This window comes from Aythya fuligula, chromosome 8, assembly GCF_009819795.1.
Source record: "Aythya fuligula isolate bAytFul2 chromosome 8, bAytFul2.pri, whole genome shotgun sequence".
NCBI lineage: Eukaryota > Metazoa > Chordata > Aves > Anseriformes > Anatidae > Aythya > Aythya fuligula.
The window spans coordinates 22,612,961-22,632,025 of NC_045566.1; the positions used below are offsets into that span (position 1 = coordinate 22,612,961).

Sequence of the window (19,065 nt, forward strand, 5' to 3'; positions counted from 1 at the left end):
AACTCTAGGAAGAAATGCCTTTTTTCTTTTTTTTTGCCTTTCAAATTAGCCTCGTGAAGATCATACAGAGGTGCTTTGTGGGAGGGCATTCCAGACTGTGGGAGCAGAACAAGTGCCTTTAGGCATTTGAGGTCAAAATGTGAACAAGGACTTAAGACATTTATAGCTGTGTTTCTCCTTGCTTATGAAAAGATTTATTTCAACAGTTTAGGGACAGTTTATATAGCAATCTTAATTTGGGGATAAGAATGCTTTATTGGCACAAGTTATGTGACGCTTTGAATTTTATGTTCTCAAGGAGCTTCTTCACAGTGCACAGTGCATATGTTCTTTCATGTAAGATGCATGAAATAATGCTTTTCTGTAAATTATTTGCTACTGAGATAACAGGACAACACCCTACTCTACCAAGTGGAAACGATGTCTCCTGGGCCGGGACCCAGCCAGAAGGGGATAAAGGAATGCCTGTTGCAGTATTTCCCAGAGTCTCGACCCCTTCGTTCTTGGAGCAGAACCAGATGTTGACCTACCCTCTGCACCATGGAGGCACCTCTGTGCCTTGAGGCTCTTGCCGTTGCATGGGGGACAGCAGGTGCCCCACTCCCCTGGATTTAGGTTGGGCTGGCAGCTTGTTGTGCAGACTGACAGCCCCCGTGCTGGATAAGCATGGCTAGCCTTTCAGGCGTGCACCAACGAGTAGGTAAATCAAGTCCTCTTCTTCTGCAGTTGGAGCCCTTACCTCTGTCTTCGGCAGCTCTGCCCTGCTGCAGCCAACACGTTGCTCCCAGCGCCTTCCTGGTGCTGAGCACAGCATGGGAGCTAAAAAAAGCAGTCCTGCAGAGAAGCAACTCGGGGATGCAGGCTTGGAGTAAGCAAATCGGTCTGCACCGGGGTAGAGCAGAGAGAAGAGAATGTGCTTAAAAAAGAAAAACATTTGTGAAGCTTTGGCTTTGGCTGTGTTTTCGATGAGGGGTTACATATTGTCTTGTACAGCAAAGATGCCAGCTGCAGTGTAAATAGAGTAAGAGCAGGCTTAGTTTCAATGAACCCTTGTGCTTTTTAACTCTGATTTGCTCTTCTGTTCATTTCATGTAATTTAGATAAGAGGTTTGCACATCACTTACAGTTTTTCCTCTTATGTCTTTAAACTGTTGATTCAAAACAGAGGCACTTGAGAGCGCTGAAAGAATAGTGTGTGAGTGGGGGGTGGTGAACTTAGTTTATGTTAGTGCTTCATTTTCTTTAACTTATTTATTTTCCTGATATCTAACCTCAATTATTTTTATTGTTTCTTAAGCTTTGTAGTGAAGGTTAGTGTGAAGGATTGAATATTGGAGGTTTCTCAACATGGTCTGTCAGTAGGTTTTCCACTCAACCAGGCAGTGGGTCAGCTTTTTCCTTGGTCTCTCTTATAATTAAGATACCTTTTTATCATCAAGTCCCACACTAAGTCATTGTAATGATGGCTGGAAATCCAGGTGATAGTGATGCACACTTCTTGTTCCTTAGATGCCCACAGGGACTTTCAGAACATCTATCCCTGTGTTTCGGTGTAAACCCCACACCAATACATTTGTTCTTGATTCCTTCGTTCCCTGACTTTCCCAGGTATTTTCTGTCTGATTGCCTAAACAAAAATATAAAGATGTGTCGATTTTCTAGATCATGTGAATAATCCCACTAGGTCTTTGTTCCATGTGTGTAGGTCAGTCCACAGATATTTTAGATACCTATGTGGCAGCTTCCTAATTTTATTCCCTCCGTTACAGTCTTTTATCTTGTTCACCACATGCAACACTTATCAGAAGGTCTTCCTACATTCTCATTTTCATCTTTGAGACTATTTGAACTGCGTTAAAGCTGTCCTCACTATATTCCTCTTCCCCACAACCCTGCTTCCCTTTTAGGATCTGGATAAGTAGAGGACAAGAATTGTAATTCTGTGATTTAACTTCTTTTTAGTCAACCCTGTTTCTGTAGGGGTGCGTGTGTTTGTGCGGGCAGTGAGAATTTTCTTGGACTGTGGGGTGAGTCGAGACTTCATAAGCTAATTCATTTTAATTAGAAATGTGTTCTTTATGAAGGTCAGCTTCAGTCAGCTTTTGTGCTAAACAATCCTAATAACGGAATAACGCAGATCTTTTTACTTGCATTGTTTAAGCTCAGGGAACTTTGAGTACAATGGGAATTAGAGTACAATTATTCTTGATTCAGTGGCATATGCTTGTTATATGTATTTTTTTCTCCTTTCCAGCAAGTAAAAGAAAAATTCCTTGAAGTGGAATTCTCTTCTATATGGCCTCGTGTCCCAGACGGGGTCTGGGATTTTGTTTGTGCCTTCTGAATATATCAGAGGCCACTGCGTTCCCATCTTCACTTACCTTGGAGAAGGAAGCAGGCTCTGTTTTGCAAGAGGACTGCAACACACAGTTACGGCCCCAGTGCAAACGGCGACTTTCTCTGCAGAAAGTCCCTGGATGTAGCGGTCTTTGTCCACGTACAATCTGTGACAGAAGCATCCTTTGCACTCGAGTAGTCTTCCACCTCTGGCACCAAATGTGCTCAGCAGTAGATGAGGGAGGTGAGTGCAGAAATAGAAATGAAAGCAAGAGGAATTTGGGTTCACCTGTAAAGACTCTGCCAGGTTAATTAAATTTTTAAATCTTAGGTTTGTGTTCTTACACTAAAGTGTGTTTTTCCCCGGTCTGAATTAGGTTCCCCCTTCCCATGTCTGAAAGTGCAATTTCGGGGCATATTGAAATATATTTGAAGTATTCTCTTTCCATTAGGGAATGTGAACTTCTTTTAACTGTAAAATTTCCACGTTTATACTGCCTGTTTTTTGACAGATATTTCTTTTTTCTTTTGAGTAATGGCAATAGTTCTGTAATGCATTTTATTCAAATCTCTGCGTTTAGCCTTATGTCTATTGTCAGGTACTTTTTTCCATGAATTACCAGTCAGCACACAGTTTGGTAATTTGTTAGTCTAAAGCCCTCATTATTTCAAACTCTTTTAGTGTAATATATTATTAGACATTTAAAATAAATTTAAACTGCTAGACAATTTAGTTTTTATAACCTTAGGAATATTCTCAAAGGGGAATAGAATGTTATTTCAGCAAAATGAATGAATTGAGAAAATAACCAAAATATACATTAAATTTGGGTAATGTAAACTTAAAAATGGATTACAGAAAATCACGTTGCTTAATAGGATGTTTAAATAACTCCTAGAAAGACTTGGAATATTTTTAATGAACATTTCATTTAAGTGTTTTGTTTCAATATTTTTGAGGCTTTTGGGTGGTGGTGTAGTTACTGTAATACTTTTTGGTTGGGTTTTTTTTTGGTTGTTGTTGCATGGACAGCTTTGCAATAAGCCGTCCTCTTCTATCTTCGAGTGTCTTGAAAACAAAATGAAAAAATGTTTGTCTTAAATGTTGTTCTTCATTAGAGTAGAACACATTAAAAGATGATCTCTGTTGATAATAAGAGTCAGCATCTGAAATCGGTTCATTGACTGCTAATAAGATGATTTACACCAGTAAAACTTGGTAGTATGAATTTAATTATCAAAAGGAGCCAAAGAATTAATTTAGATCTAGGAAATTATAAACTTGTGGGGTTAGTACTTGATAGTTTGCTTCACTTACGTATTCCATACTGAAATTTAAGTTTGTACCGATATTTTTAAAGCAGTTATCTTCTTTTAAATTTTTCTCTTGTTGCTGCCATGCCTCCTTCATGTTGAACTAATCTCAGTCTGTCAGTGTTAGAGAAGGTCTGTAATATATTTTTCCCAGCAGCGGTTCCTTGTTGGTTGCAGTATCTGTAAAAGCTAAGGACGTTAAGGAGTAATGGAGTATATCTTTCAAAGCACAAGTAACAAGTAATAGGAGTGTTTTGACATAGTGTTTAAAGAAAAAAAAAAATCATGGAATTTGGTTTCCAGCCCAGAACTTTGACTGACTGTCTGGGAATTCAGTGCTGTATGTCAGTGTTATGTAGAATTAGTGTATGTGCTTTGGAGTGGTTCTTTACAAATATAAAAGTGTCCTGCGAGTTTAAGGCCAGTGTATTGATGGTTTACAATGTTCTCTGTCAGCATTGAAGAAGACCTACATTCCTGAGGAAGTGCTATGTCTCCAAATAAATATTTCTCCTCCTTCTGGAGAAGCAGAAGTGTTATCTATCTTGTCTGCAGTCTGACTGTATACTATAAAAATCCGTTGTTCTCACAGGCTTGTTTCAAGTTTCAGATTTCAGTGCACCATTTTTGTTGTCTTTTCTGTGTTTGCACTGATGTCGCTGCCTCTTGCATTGACCTTGTTTACCTTGTTCTGAAACTCCTGGAGACTTCCAAAGACATTGCAAATTTCATAGGTTCTTTGAGACAGCGGATGTTGAGCATGTATAGACAGTTTTACTGGAGCAAAAATTGACGTCTTTATTGGCTCTTTAAAGTCTTGTTTTCTTAAAATCACTACAACAATATCTATCTAAGCTGCCATTTCAAAATTTTATAAAGATAAGACAGCTCTTACAGCTATTTCAATTATCGGTTAGATTTTCTTTTTTCCTTAGGAAAAGGCTTGTTCCTTAAGAGTGTTCTTGGGGAGTCCCAGCTGACAGTATCCTGACAGCGATGATGAAGTGAATGCAGGTGTTTATCATCTTAACAGAACTCCTAGTCTGCATGCTGCTATATTCCATTTCTTTTTTCCTCCCTAAGCAAATAGCATGGAATAAAAGAGAATGTTAGGTGTGATTCAGAGTAATGTTTGGTTATAGAAATCCAGGCGAGGGGTAACTGGAATTCTCTAAAGATCTTGTTATTTTATGCAGAGGAGAAGTGACATATTTTAAAATGTCATAGCAAGAAATGAAAAGGTTTGGTGTTGGTTTGGATTAGACAAGACAGAAAATTAGAAAAATGATTAAAAATAATTTTAATGATTGGGAAGGGTGGATTTTGAGATGGTGAAAGAATGCAACTGAAGAGTGTTATTCTGGCAGTGAGTGAAGACCTCACCCACCATTCAGAAGCAAGGGAAACTCCTTCTTCTCCCAGCTACTGGTAGGCAAAGACATACTTGCTTCTCCCACTTTCTGTGCTCATTGCTCACAGCAATGACAACGGAGTCTCTGGTTGACTGAGCTTTTGTGGCTGCATGGGTGGAAATTGCTCTGGCAGCCAGAAGTGGCACGGATTTTGCCTCCTGACTTCAGCATCCCGCTTTCCTCAGCAGCAGTCCCCCTCTGCTCACAGCCCTGGGCTGTGGCAGCACACGCTTGGTCTCTTAGCAGAAGGCTGCAGCCAGTGAAGTGAGACTGATGCCAGAGGACTGAAAATTTGATTTGGGTTTAAGCTTAACATGTTTCACTAACCTATTTCCTAGCTACGCACTCTGTTCTACCTGGCTGCAAAGTGCAGCTTTGGATATTCTGCTCTCAGACATCAGCAATGTCTGCTCAGGACTGCGGAGCTGGGCCTGCGGGGGAATTGCTTTTGGTGCCGAGTGTTTGACAGCTCTCACATCTGATGTTTCAGCATTATCTTGTCACTCTATTTCAGCAAGGGTGCAAAGGTGAGCACGCATGGAATTGACAAAGATGTCTGTCAGTAGATGAGTTCTGCAGTCACACACAAGGGCAGTGATGACAGCTGAGCAGTTGTGGCTATTTCTGTTTGAGGAAGTCTCCTTCCTTCCAGAGGTGCTGCTTTAGGCTTTCCCAAGCTGTGGGTACCTCCTGCTGACCACCTCTGTCTGAGTTCACCATCTTCCATGGTATGTAAAGGGAACAAGTGGCCAATGCAGTAGAATTTGTGCCTACGTTCCTGTTATGTGTTGTTAAGTGCACCAAGCACACAACACCTTTTAGAGTGATACTGCAGCAGGACCTCTTTTCTGTATTCTACTGCAAGTGGTCAGCCAGGCAACACAAAACAGCTAGCAATGTGTTGCTTCCTTTATTGCACACAATTACCTGTATGGAAACAGCATGCTGTTATCAGGAGAGAGCTTATGGGGGAGCAGCCCTTGGACATTCCCATGTAATATGCAGCATCTGCAGATTCAAAACCACTTCATGCGCAGCTCTACTGCAGACTCTTCCTTCCACACACACATCCTACTGCTAGAAGTTAGTCATAGGCTGCAACATGGTGCCTAGCACCTTCCAGTCATGTGTTTTTTTTTTTGTTGTTTGTTTGTTTTTTAATGACAGTAACTTTAAAGAATGCTTTGGTGTTGCTTCTTTTGCTGTTTTCCTCTAGCTCTTGATCGTTCTTCAGTTATAATAGTTTCATGATATCTTGGATGTTCGACCAACTTTTTTTTCCCTGTGTTCCCATACTCATCCTTGTCAGGTTCCTTTTTCAGAGCTGAGTTATTGTTCAGTGTTTGCTATGGTGAAGTCTGCATTCCCCACTCGCATTCAAGTCCCTGCTGGGACAGATGATGTACACTGAGAAAAGACTGTAACCATCCCAAGACAGACTTCTGAGACAAGTTAAGGTCAGTTTGAGGAACAATTTGGCTGTGAATTTCAGGAGTGTTTCCATCAGGAATAGTTCCATGGAAACAGTCTTCCTGATGAGTGTTTCCAAGGAGGCTTCAGTCTAATAACCATTAATTTCAAAGGACAGAGGGTTGCAGATTTTCCTGCACATCACTGTGATTATTTTGGGATATTTTTAGTCAAATTCTGAAACACATTTCAAAAACAATTATCTTGATGTTTTGACGGCATACGTCACTTAGCATTTGAAGGTAATGTTCTTGATAGAAAGGAAAAGCGAGAGATGATTATGGAGTGTTCAATTATTATTTTTTTATTTAACAAAGGAGCATCCCCAGAGTTAACTATTTTACCAAATATATATATATATTTTCATGAAGGAGTAAGCATATGGTCTCCTTACTCTTTTGTTACAATTCAGCAGTTTCTTTGATGAAATTAAGGAGCCAGTGTATGTTTATACATACTACGTAGAGCAAAGAATAAGATAACTTCAGACAGTTGTCTCAGGAGTTAATGTTTTCTGTGACCCAAGTATCCTGGTTTGCCTTTAAAAAAAAAAAAGGGGGGTGGGGGGAGCTGAAATGTAGCTTTCAAAAATGCTGCTATTAAAAAGAAAGAAAAAAGAAAAGAAGAAGGAAAAAAATAGAAAGAGGAGGGGTGGGGGGGAGAAGACTTGACACCAGAAGCTCTGTCATACCAGAGTTTCTCTCGGATGTCTGGAAAAAGTCTTATACTTCTGGGATGCTTTCCAAAATATTTTCAGTGACCATTGCCACAGGCGTGAACTTCTTAATGCATTTTGCAGTAATCTCCACCACAGTGAAATTGATTACTGTCTGAAAGCTTTTAATGATAACAAGCAAGTAGGGCAGCACAAATACCATGAACTAATTTGTGTCTGTGTATTTTGTTGCATCTTCAGGAGTCTTGCAGAGACAGATGTGTTGCCTCAGGAAAATCCTGCTTAATTTTTTTTTTTTTTTTTGCATAATTATGTAATTGCTTATTTATCATTTGATTTAGAGGGATTCTTTTTTTCACACATGCATGCACACATGCCTCTCTGCGTGCACGCGCACACAAAAGATCTGGAAACAGTCCCTCTCAGATATTTCTTTCGGTATCCAAAAAAAGTGTATGTTGATTTCCTTAATTTTAATGTTTTCTAGGATTTATTTTATAGAAATTGAAATGCATTCAAAGGCTTGGAGTGGTTTTAAGAAATGGATTTCCAGCAGGAAAAAAAAAGGTACTGCAGCAGAGGTGTATCTTATATACCTACAAGGGAATTTCAGGAGGCTTATAAATGAGGATCTCTCTTTTTATGTGCAGGTTGAGGGAGTTGAAGAAGCTGAAAGTACCGTTAAACTTGTGTGTTTTTTCATTTTATTTCAGTGTTAACCTAGTATTCCTAATGCAAGAAAAACTTCAAAACTGAAATATGGGCTGCACTCCTATTCAGCGAGAATAGTTTTCAGGAATTATGTTCTTTCTTTAAAGAAAAAAAGACATGCTCACAAATAAGCAAAGTTTTAAACTATATGAATGGAAAGCCTTACGCAACAGAGAAGTTAGATCCCACAGGCACTGGTATGTCAGTGTCACTGTGCCTTCTGCCAGCACGGCCATGCAGCACTAAGGCCCTCCATCCTGTGCTGTGGCTCCCACAAACCACAGTGATTGATGGATGATCCGCAGTAGGTGAAGAGTGAAAAATACGAACTTGAGCACCAGCAGAGAAAAACAAGCTGTCATAAGCAGGCTTCATTACAAGGGATAAAAAGGTCAAAATATACTTCCACCCCCCTGCCTTCCTTCAGAGCAGCCACTAGACGCATCCAAGCCGAATTTTTCCAGACTGTTAACTGGTTCATCAGTCGGGGCTTTCTCTCAATTTTAAATGCCAGCACCACTTCAGTGCAGAGGAATTGCTGGCTTCCTTCCCAGACAAGATTTCCCAAATTCAAAATGACCTTTCAAGATTCTAACTAATAGGAGCTGAACAGAGATTTCCTCTCCATTAGGCCTTTTCTCAGATTGATCCTTCCACTGAGAGCACCTCCCCCAGCACAGAACAGGGAAAGCCCAGCCCTTCTACCTGGGATGATGAAAACCTCTTTTGAAAAGGGGCAATCTTAAATTGTGTTGTTCTACATCCCCGAAACTATTACACTTCTGTTGGATGCCCTGATTATGGAAAGGCACGGGGAGTACCAGCGAACTATCTGGTGCTTTTTATTTTGGATCCAACCATTCAAGGTCTGAATCAACACAATGGGATTCACGGTTACCTGCCATAGGGCTGAGGCAGAGGGGTGAGAGGAGTGGCAGAAGAGCCCTGGAGCAGGGAATTAGGCTGCTGGGTGTGTGGTTGTGCCACGCCAGCAGGCTTGCTGGGCTGGAGGAAGGGCTTACAGCATCATCCTGCACTGCAGCCTGCGCTGTGGCATGCAGTCCCTCGGGGACAGCAAGGTCAGGTCAGCATGAAAAGGGATGGGGGAGGCAGAGGAAGCAGGATCCTAATTCTTATCACCCAGATGGTGTTCTGGCTTCTCACCCATGTCTTGCGATTGTCTTGATGCTGTTGTGATCTTCTGTAGGGGTTTCACAAAGGTTTCATATGCTATTGAACACCGTTAGTGCAAACATCTTATGGCATTGTTGGTTCAAATGAAAGCTTGGGTAACTACTGAGAGAGGGTTTGGCAGAGAGAGGTGGAGGCATGGTCAGCCTGGTGCCTGCTCTGTGCTGCACAGTGAGGAATGGGCTGTACATTTCCCCTTCTGCCATTCAGCATCAGCGCAGTTACATCTAGCTGTGCCCTCTACAGCTACTGGGAAATGAGGCAAGGTAAGGTAAAACCCAAAATTGAGAAACATAGTATTAACAGATAACTGAAAGGCAGTCCTGTGAAGTCTTGAAAAGCAGCAGGTTAGTAAATGCCTTTTAAGAATGACAGCAGTGACTGTTTCTTGAAAGGATGAAGTATTTCAAATACAGAGTTGTGAAGTTTTATGGTTCTATTCCCGAAGAAGTTTGGGCGGAAATAAAGTGGCAGAAACAAATAGAATACAGCTTCTAATTGAGAAAAACACACTGCGGGAAATGAATGCCATACTGTAAAATGAACGCCAACGCCAGACTAAAAACTGAGTACTCCTTAGCGTCAGGTGTAATCCCACAGCTGAATTCAGGAGGAGCACCAGAGATGTGACACATCTCTTGAATTTTTAATAACACCTTGTGGGAGAAGGTACCAAAAGATTGGGAAAAATAAGTGGATGTGTGAAGAAGAGTTTAGGAAAGATTGCTGTAAAATCCAAGGTACCAGCTTCCATCGAGAAGACCAGCTCAAACTTGAAATCACTCGATTCTGTCATCAGATCTCCCTTATTTAGCTGCAGTTTTCGGTTTGGCATCTTCAGCTTTATATTGTATGAGGATCACTTCTCTGACATGGTAGAGGATAAAGTCTTGTAACATTGAGGGGATGTAAGATTTGGTATTTCTGCTTCTTTCTCTTAGCAGTCTGGGTTACCATCCTAAGCCTTTGTCATATTGTTATATTGAGATTCCCAGTCGGCAGCTCTCGTTTTATTCTCCAGCATCTTCCTAGAATTGTTTCTGTTCAATGCTGCATAAATGGTTGATATTTAATAATATATATAGCTACATGTGACACTTTTCTAATGTCATATGCAATTTTTCTTGTCAATACAGGTACATGTGATAAAAACTGCTTCCTTCATACTGTACATCTGCTGTGATGCAGCACAGGTCCAGAGTTCCCACCTGTGTGCTGGTGGGAGCACAGACAGGGGAATGGAGGCGTCGTCCCCCTGCCTGTGTATCTCAGGGATTGAGATACTCCAACTCTTTTTTTCTTTTGCCTCAAGTTTTTGCTCAAAAACTTTAACTTGAGCACTTCGGGAGTCATTTGTATGTAGCACTTTGGGAGTCATTTGTATGTATGTGAGTGCTTCTTGATGCCTGGGTGGCTGACTTCATTGAAGAATTAGGATCTGTTGTGGCAAACTCAGCAACTGCAATAGGAAACTTTTAAAACAACATCCTTTTAGCTGACAGACATCAGCTGTCTCTGCTGAAAACACTGTTAGGTATGTGGTTCTTTCTTGGAATAGAGGATCTGCGTGGTGGTCAAAGATGATCTGGTTTCAGCGGGCAAAGAAAAAGCCTCGGAGAAGTGTTTGGTTTCAGTTCTTTATCATCAACAGCTAAAACCACGTAGGGGCTGATGGCAGAAGGCTGGAGGGCGAGGTACATAGGTGGAAGGAACACGGTCTCGTCATCTGCAATTTATTAAGTATTCTTGTGCTGTGCTTTTTGTAAAAATGTTAGAATGTTTACATACGCGTTGTTTTTCTGTCAAAGCAGCTCCTTCGGCATTTTATAGACAATTTAGAGTTATGTTTTCTACAGCTGTACCCAGGAGTGTGTTCAGGCCTGAATTCCACTAAGTTGTCTGTAACTAAATGACTTGCCTTGTTTTTCTACAAAAGTTTGGAGTAATATGAAAGCATCTTACGCTTCATTTTTCAGCTTTAGAGCCAAGTGTGGTAAAGCAAAGACCATTGTGAAGATGCTGTGTGGCTTTCTAAGCAGAGAGAAAAATAAACCGAAATAGAAACTCAGTAAAATGCTCTTGGGTATATTTAAAGTTAGAATATGGTTAACTCTTGGATATTGATTTAAATGCTATAAAAGTTGCTATGAAATGTTCTAAGTTTGCATTTCCATCAGATGCCACGGAGTGGGTTATTCTGCACTGGCAGTGAAGCAGCTCCTGGATGTAAATGGGTCTGGGCCTTTTCTCTTCAAGAGTAAGCAGGCATATTTCTAGCACACCCCACCAGCATTTCTTGGCACTTTTTTTCCTCTTCTTTCTTTAATATAGATCATTCTGGCTCAGCAGAAGAGCCACTACTTCTTGTGTCTGTCTCTAAAATGGGGATAACGATGCAGCCATCCAAAAGAGTACAGCACTACAGGACATCTTCGTTTTGGTCTTACTTCGTGCCTCTGCTGCTTAACGTCTTCGTCAAGACGTTAACATCTTTGACAGAGGTGTTTCGTGGATACCTTCATTTGCTATTAGTGTCCTGAGAGCTGTCCTGTCAGTCCAAACGACGTACAGAATAAAACCCTGCTGTAAAACAGCCTTTGCCACACTTTTCCAGCGTGGTCTGCGCTTCCAGTGGGGAGCTTGATTGCTTTGGACTTGGATTCCCCACAATTAGTGTCGTCAGTTAGGTTTGGGTTGGTGTCGTGACCCCTAGATTGGAAACTGGTGTTCTAAAACTTAGTTAAAAGCGGTCAGCAAATTGCCACTTAATTCCCAGTGACGTAAGTGAAAGTGCCATTAGGTCAGTGTTCACCTCAGACGTGCCTCGCAGTCTGAGCACCGTGTGTTTGCGTTGTCCTGCCTCAATTCTGCTTCTGGTCCTCAGGATATTCAACGAGGAGTAGTTTGTCCTGCATGCTGCTGCTGTGCAGTCCCTGGCCTGAAGGGACAAATGAGAAAACCCTCTTTACTGACGGGAAGATGAGGAAGTGATTGAACCATTTCTTTCCCTTGAAGAATTCTGTTGCCCTTACAATTCAGCTAGCTGCAGTTGTGTCCAAGGTTTCTTCTGCTGCTGTTTTGACAGAACCTACAAAGCTCCTAAAGCAGAGGTAGGGGGAAAAAGTAGCTTTACGTTGTCCTCTGGCTGAAAGCAGAATCAAGTTCATTAGATCTGAAGTCCTGGCTGGGCCCGTGCTGGGGGCAGGGAGCTGCCTTTGTATTTTTTGCATCCCTTGTGCCATTTTGGACTTCAGCAGTATTTATTTTTAGTATGTTTAAACACTGCAGAAGGGAAGGGGCAGTTGTAATATGGCATATTTACATCATGCTGTCAGTTCCTGGCAGCTTATTTGCCTGTCAGAGGGCAGGAGAGAACTAGTCCATTAAGGATGTGAGTGCTACTTATGCCCACGAGTGGTGAAACATCGTCTCAAGGGTCAGAAGGCCTTCCCCGGCTAGCAGGTTGGTTTGTTTTTCTAAAGTGCATTATGGGGATTTTTTTCATGTCATGGAGACAGGAATGGGCCATGCTACCTCCCACTTTTTCCCTCTGCTCCTCTACACTGCATAGGAAAGAGAGCAGCGAAGTCTGTGGACATGAGATCAGCGTGTGCTGGTTTTTCCCTTCATGTCATGCTTAATTTTTCCTCTCATGTCATGCTTCAGTTCTCTGCCCCTTTATAAAAATAAAAATCTATAAATAAAAAAGAACAAATGCTGAGGGGGACAAACTGGACCCACAGCTATGTGCATGTCGTCACTTGTAGAAGTGCGCCTAGCCCCATTCCTCCCAGGCTTCGTACATTCCCCGTTTCTTACGCTGTCAGCTTCTCCGGATGGGAAACATGCACAGATACAGTGCTGGCTGGAGAATTTTTGCCCAGCCATAACGTGATATTAATTGAGCTGAGGCTGAAATGTTGTTGCATTCATCTTGTGTTAAATTAGCTCATGCTCTGTGTGTGTGTATACATACGTTTTTTTTCCTCTTTCTTTGGAAAAAACGTTGCTCTGGGTTTCGCTGCCATGCTTGAATGCTGCAGTAATACCTTTCTCCTGGAATGCAGCAATACTTAGGTCTGATCTCTCGTATGTGACACGCTGTCTCTGTTAGGATTTCAAGCCTAGGCACCCTGTGATTTCCCGTTCTTGGAAACTGCGCTGTCTCAGCATGTGGGTAGGAGGCCATGTAAATAAATACCAACCACTTCTTAGCCTTCAGTAGGCATTTCCTTTTTCCTGGTGGCTACAGAAGAAACACTTTCTCACAGTTTGGCACCAAGCGTTTATAAAACTTTCCTGCTTCTGGAATTTTCGTTTAGACAATCAGATTCTTGGTATAGCTTTTTTCATTGGTTTCTATTTTTACTCATCTGTAGTTGCCCGGTTTATCAGTAAACCGTGTCTGTCAGAATAAACACTTAGCAGAAACTTATAAATTTCTGGTAAGGGAATAGTAAAGGATTCTAAACAAATTTTCTAATAATGAAAGATTGACTTAAAGAATAAAAATCAAGCTTATCTGGTTTTCTTAGTTACAATGGCATAAATAGCATAGACTTTTCTGCCTAAAACGTGTTTTATTATCTGTCCTAAGTGCTTAAAATCAAACCCAAATATTTTATCATGTAGTCCAGCATTCAACTGGAAAATATGATTTTTTTAATCCAAATGTTAATATGTTTTCAATTTATGTATTAGAATATTTTTTCAAGTGTGGGCCACTTGGTCGGGGCAGCAAAGCTAATGTGTTGTTACCTTTTAAATGCTACCAGTACTATTTAGCACATAAGTTTATAATATCAAAACAGATCACGTCAATCAAAGGCAGTGTTAGAGGACAGTGCATGTCTCCTAATTTTTATCTGTATGTATTTTATGCATAAGTTCCATATTTAGTTTTATTTGCTACTTATTCATTTATTTTTTTTTTGTTAGTAAATTGCTAATTTACTTTGCTTAATTTTATTTCTCTCAGTGGTAACTCTTACTGAATAGTTGACAGTATTCTCTCCTTTCAGTTTGCTGATCTCAAAGGCTCAGAGAGCACATACTCCATGCGAGCAGAATACAGACGTGAGCTCTGACAAACAGCTGGAGGCTGGCACAGAACTAGACTCCTTCATCAGAATTCTTGGTAGATGGGAGAGTGCAGAATATACTATATGTGATCTTCTGTGGGCATACTTTCTAGGATGGCTAAGCCAGAGGCAATTTGAAGATAGATCAGATACTTTTTACGTAATACTCCCACACTGGATTTCGTAACTTTTGTATTTAACAAAACAAGACAGTAGAAACCATGCTTTACCAGAATGCCCTTTTGAAATATGCTTTTTCCTCTACTGAGTTCTGTTATAAAGCTGTCTAGGAAAGTGAGCCATTGTTGGACACATCACTATAATATTTTTATAGTTTCACTCTTAGATACATTCTCAGCTAGTTTAGTTTTGCAATCTGCTGAAGCTTAGCCAAGTTAAATTGTTTCTGCCCTCCCAGCACACACATCCCAGTCTAGCTAGAATTTCTTTCAGTTCTTTGCAGTGGAAGTTGCTTTTGTGTATTTCTTCTGGAAACAACATGGAAATATGTATTGAGAAAAATGGGTCCTAGCTAGGCTTGGCCCTTTTGCCTTGTCTTAGGGTACGATAAAGCGTTATCACAGGCATGTTTCTCACCTGAGTCAACCACATAATGTCCCTGTTCGCAATTCTCCAGCAAGTGCTCTGGATGCTAGATTTCATAGCTAGTTCTAACTATGGCTAGATGGAGGCCAGGCAGTCTTGCTTCATGTTGGCAGGTAAGGGACTGTGAGAGAATCCTCAGCTTTCTTCCTTTGGTGATTTATTTTGGAGTTTTGCTGTGGTTTATCTGTCAGTGAGAGGACTTAAAGGAAGTCTAACACAACAGGAACAAGTTATAATCATTGTGCTTTTTTTGTTCTGACCACATAAAGTAGCTTGAGGGTGTCACTAGTCCTTAATTTAGAGTGTCATGAAGCAAGAAACTAAGAAAAGGTGAAACTTGACTGATGAGACTGCTGTAAATTAGAGTTGTGATGCAAATGAGAAAGGAGTTCACAACAGCAATAGTGAATAGATTATTCCTGCCATATGGATAAATGAGCTGGTTAGATTGGAGGTCAGTCTTGTTTATGTACAGTATATATAAAACCTTGTTTTTTCTATGATTTTGTATTTTCCGCTGGTGAAAAGAAAATTATCCCTGGGATCAGCAAATGCCAGCACAAATGCCAGCATAAAATAAGTGATAACTGATTAATTTCATATCACAGGTTACTCCAGTTGCTACACAGACTTGGTATGAGTGTTCTGGATTGATTAGATTCTACTTAGTTAAATTTGACCCTTTTATTTTTGGAAATCAAAGGAATGAAGAAGAATAAATGTCGATATTTATAAATTGCTGATGGAGTTTTAATTATTATTTTTTATTAGGAAACATTTTAATAGGGTTAATGAAAAGCAACTGGAATTGAGGTTTCATTTCTGTTGCAGACATGTCGATGAGAGATAACCAGACATTTCAGTTTGGGATATTTCCTTATAATAAATGTCCCAAAGGCATTGCTGACTAAACGGAGCATGCTGGTATCAGGCTTCTTTGAGACTTATCACATAGCATTGGTTGGTTTAATCTGTTTTATTTTGTTTTTCCTAGGAAAAAGAGAAGAAGTATATGCTTCCTCTGGACAACTTGAAAGTGCGTGATGTTGAAAAGAGCTTCATGTCTAGCAAACATATCTTCGCGTTGTTTAACACAGAGCAGAGGTAAGAGAATGTGCTGTTCTGCAGATAGTGCTATAAAGGTGCATCTGGCCAAGCATTTTAATAACTGGGACTGCAGTTCTGGTATTTCCACTGTGTGGAGTGAACAAAGATCTTGATACTTTTGATTTATCTGCTTCCTTGCTGTTGCATAATCATGGGATGAAAGGTTAGTGTCCTCCTAGCCACTCGTGGGGTGAAACAGCTCCATGATTAGTCATCTAGTTTTTCTGTAGGGCTGAATAATCATCTCCTGATCCTATTCTTGTTTTGTTTGGCAATCTCCTAGGCTTACCAAAACATTCATGACTTCTGTACCTTGTGACAAGATTTAACTGGTGTAAATCACAAAAGTGTCATTGCTTTCCACTTTCTCCAGTGGAAAAAACTTGCTTGCCTGTAATCTTCGGAGTCATTCTATTGTTTGTTTGGGTTTAAATACAGCTGAATGGAGAACAAATGAAATTCCTCTGCCTCTCTAATTCACAAGAATCTTTGCTTTGTAGTGTTTTGACTCACCCTTTTTTTTCCAGACTCCATCCTCCGATTTAAGTGGTTTGGGCACTCTGTGGAAGCCTGCTGAGGGGGCACAGCCAATTCAGATAACTGTGCACAAATAAGTCCAGAAAACATGAGAACAAGCAAACAAACAAACAGAAAATACAGTGACCAGTATTTTCATTGATTTATTACTGAGGAAAAGAATTACATTTGCAGCTAGCTTGGTGGAATTCCGTTTCAGCAGATGAGGTGCAAGTTCTAGAAATGATTTTTCAGGGAAATAAGTAAAATCACTTCTATTGGTAACATGAATCGATGCCATTGTTCTCCTCTTCTTTTCTGCTAAGTCCCTTCACACCCACTCCCCCCCTCAATCACCAAAGCAAGGCAATCCAGTCAGATGTTGCACAAGTTGATGAGGGCTGGATGTGGCTCCCTGCAGAGCCAGCTGTTGTTGCTCCCGAACTGGCCAGAAATAGTCCTTTCAGAAGCAAAGAATGCCCCTCCCTCCTGCAAAGTAAAAGCAAAGGACAGGGCTTCTGGGCTGTCAAGTTTCTGCTGGCTCCAGAAACATGAGGACGCAACGTGAGTCTCACTCTGAACGGCCCTGTGGAGGCTTTGCCTACATCTGCTGACATCTCAGCTAACCCACATGTGGACATTGTCTGCCAGAGAAATGCCCTTTGAAAGTATGTCTCTCAAATACTTGCTGGGAATAAGATTTCAAACACTTGACCACTTGTATTTCTGGAGCACAGAAAAACACTTGGAAAAACTGTTCATGTTTTGAAAAAGCTTATATGATCTTCAGATGCTGGAAAATAATGTAATTCAAGCTATTCTGATATAGATACTCATGAATCATCCTGCTATTGCATATACTTCGGTCAAGAAAGATAACTTTGTCCTGGTGTTATAATCTGTTAATTATAGCTTGATGTTTCTCCTTAGTTTGGTTAACGTTCAAATGCTTTCATCATCTTAAATATTAATGGCCGAACTGCTGTGAAAATCCAAGAGAAGCATTCATTTCCATTGGCAAATTTGGGATATGGGGTGTTATATAGCTGCACTTTTTCTCCAGATCTTCGTACGTACTGGACAGCAAGGATTTCAAAGTCAGATGTCTAAAATGTTTGCCATGTCTGCAATAACCCCGCCCGTTCGGGCTGTGAGCAGACCTTAAAGCGTCTGCAAGCTGCTCTAAAAACATCCTTCTATCTATATGGGCATGTTAAGACATGACAGCACAGTGATAAGATGACAAAATAACTGCCGTGGGAGAGGCTGTTGATGAGGACAGTCCTCCAGCTTGAAAGGAGGCAGAATTTGTTCTTGAAGAAGCGTTTATTGTTCTCATTACAACGGCAATCCCTCCGTTACCGTGAAACAGATGATTTTCTGTTTTTCAAGATTTGCCTTCTTGCATAAACCGATGAAAAGAAGCTTAGTATCACTTTGCTTTCCCTGTCTCCCAAATTCATAGTTTGTGTCAGCAGAAGCAGGGATCTGTAAGGTCCCTTCCAACCCAAACCATTCTGTGATTCTCTGATACTGCAACTGGAGTGAAATGATCAGCCCTCAGCTGGGGACTTGTGTGCCCTTTCCCCCTTTCCTAGGGAAACTGAAACATGGAAATGGTAAAAATCTGTTGAAGTAAGGAGCCTCGTTTTATTTTCTGCTGATGTATTGATCTGGTTTCTGAATATGTAGGGGACTAAATATTGTTTACTTTTCCAAAATTCATGTAGTAACTTAGTTTCTAGTTCCTTTTGAAAACCTAGTAATTGGGACAGAAAGCAGCTTTCTTTTTCGGAGTTTACCGACCGAGGGTTCTGGCTATGGAAATTTTTTACTAGTTAGACGTAGGTCATTAAAGAACAAAGGCAAAATCATCTACTCTGGCTTGATTGACAATAGCATGGAGATTATTCTCTATCTCTTTTTTCTGTAATCTATCGGGATTTTTTTTCCTTGACTGTGCAAACTTTCTTAGTGTTCAATTAAAATATTTTAATTTTCAAGCAAAGTCTCTGTCGGAGAAGAACTTTAATCAGCTTGTTCTCATTTTCATTCCCAGCCCCTCACTGCATAGGTATTTGCTACAGCCATATGTTTCTGATACTGTACATTTCAATAGTTTCCTGGATTATGCACTGCATTTTTTCCATTTATGAAAACCTTTCCAGTTCTGAAATACAGTTACCAGGAAAATCCTCATTTCACTGCATAGAAGGAAAAACCATCTCGAGTCAGGAGGCTTGGGGATAGAGGCAAAAGGAAACTAACAGTATCTGTCATTTTGATTTACTGCAGAAGTCAACAGTTCTCTGACAGGAATCAAATGTGACTTGGTAATGTATAGTAAATGGAGACTGTGATGATTGATTTCACAGTGAAGATAAATTCTCATGAAACGAACATAATTGCACGGCTATGAAAACCCTCCATTGTGAAATAATTAAATTATTTTCCTGTTACTTTCTAATTAAAATATTAAAAAAAAAAAAAAAAAGGAAAAGGGGGGATAAAAAAGAGAAACTTTGGTGTGAAATAGATACAGTATTGCTTAAAGAGCGGGGATGTGGTGGGGAGGCGTGGTTTAGAGTTTTTGTTTTTTTTGGCAAACTTAATTTATTTAAAATTTTTGAGTGGGTCTGTGTAC

General features: G+C 40.4%; 1 protein-coding gene across 4 annotated transcripts in view; it reads left to right on the forward strand.

The window, feature by feature from the left end:
* DNM3 (dynamin 3) overlaps positions 1-19,065 on the forward strand; it is a 176,284-nt gene that overhangs the window by 94,769 nt on the left and 62,450 nt on the right. For all 4 annotated transcript variants that reach the window (XM_032192785.1, XM_032192782.1, XM_032192784.1 and 1 more), the window contains exon 16: positions 15,793-15,902. In XM_032192785.1, the coding sequence (XP_032048676.1) occupies positions 15,793-15,902 (110 nt within the window). The remainder of the gene's footprint in view (positions 1-15,792; positions 15,903-19,065) is intronic.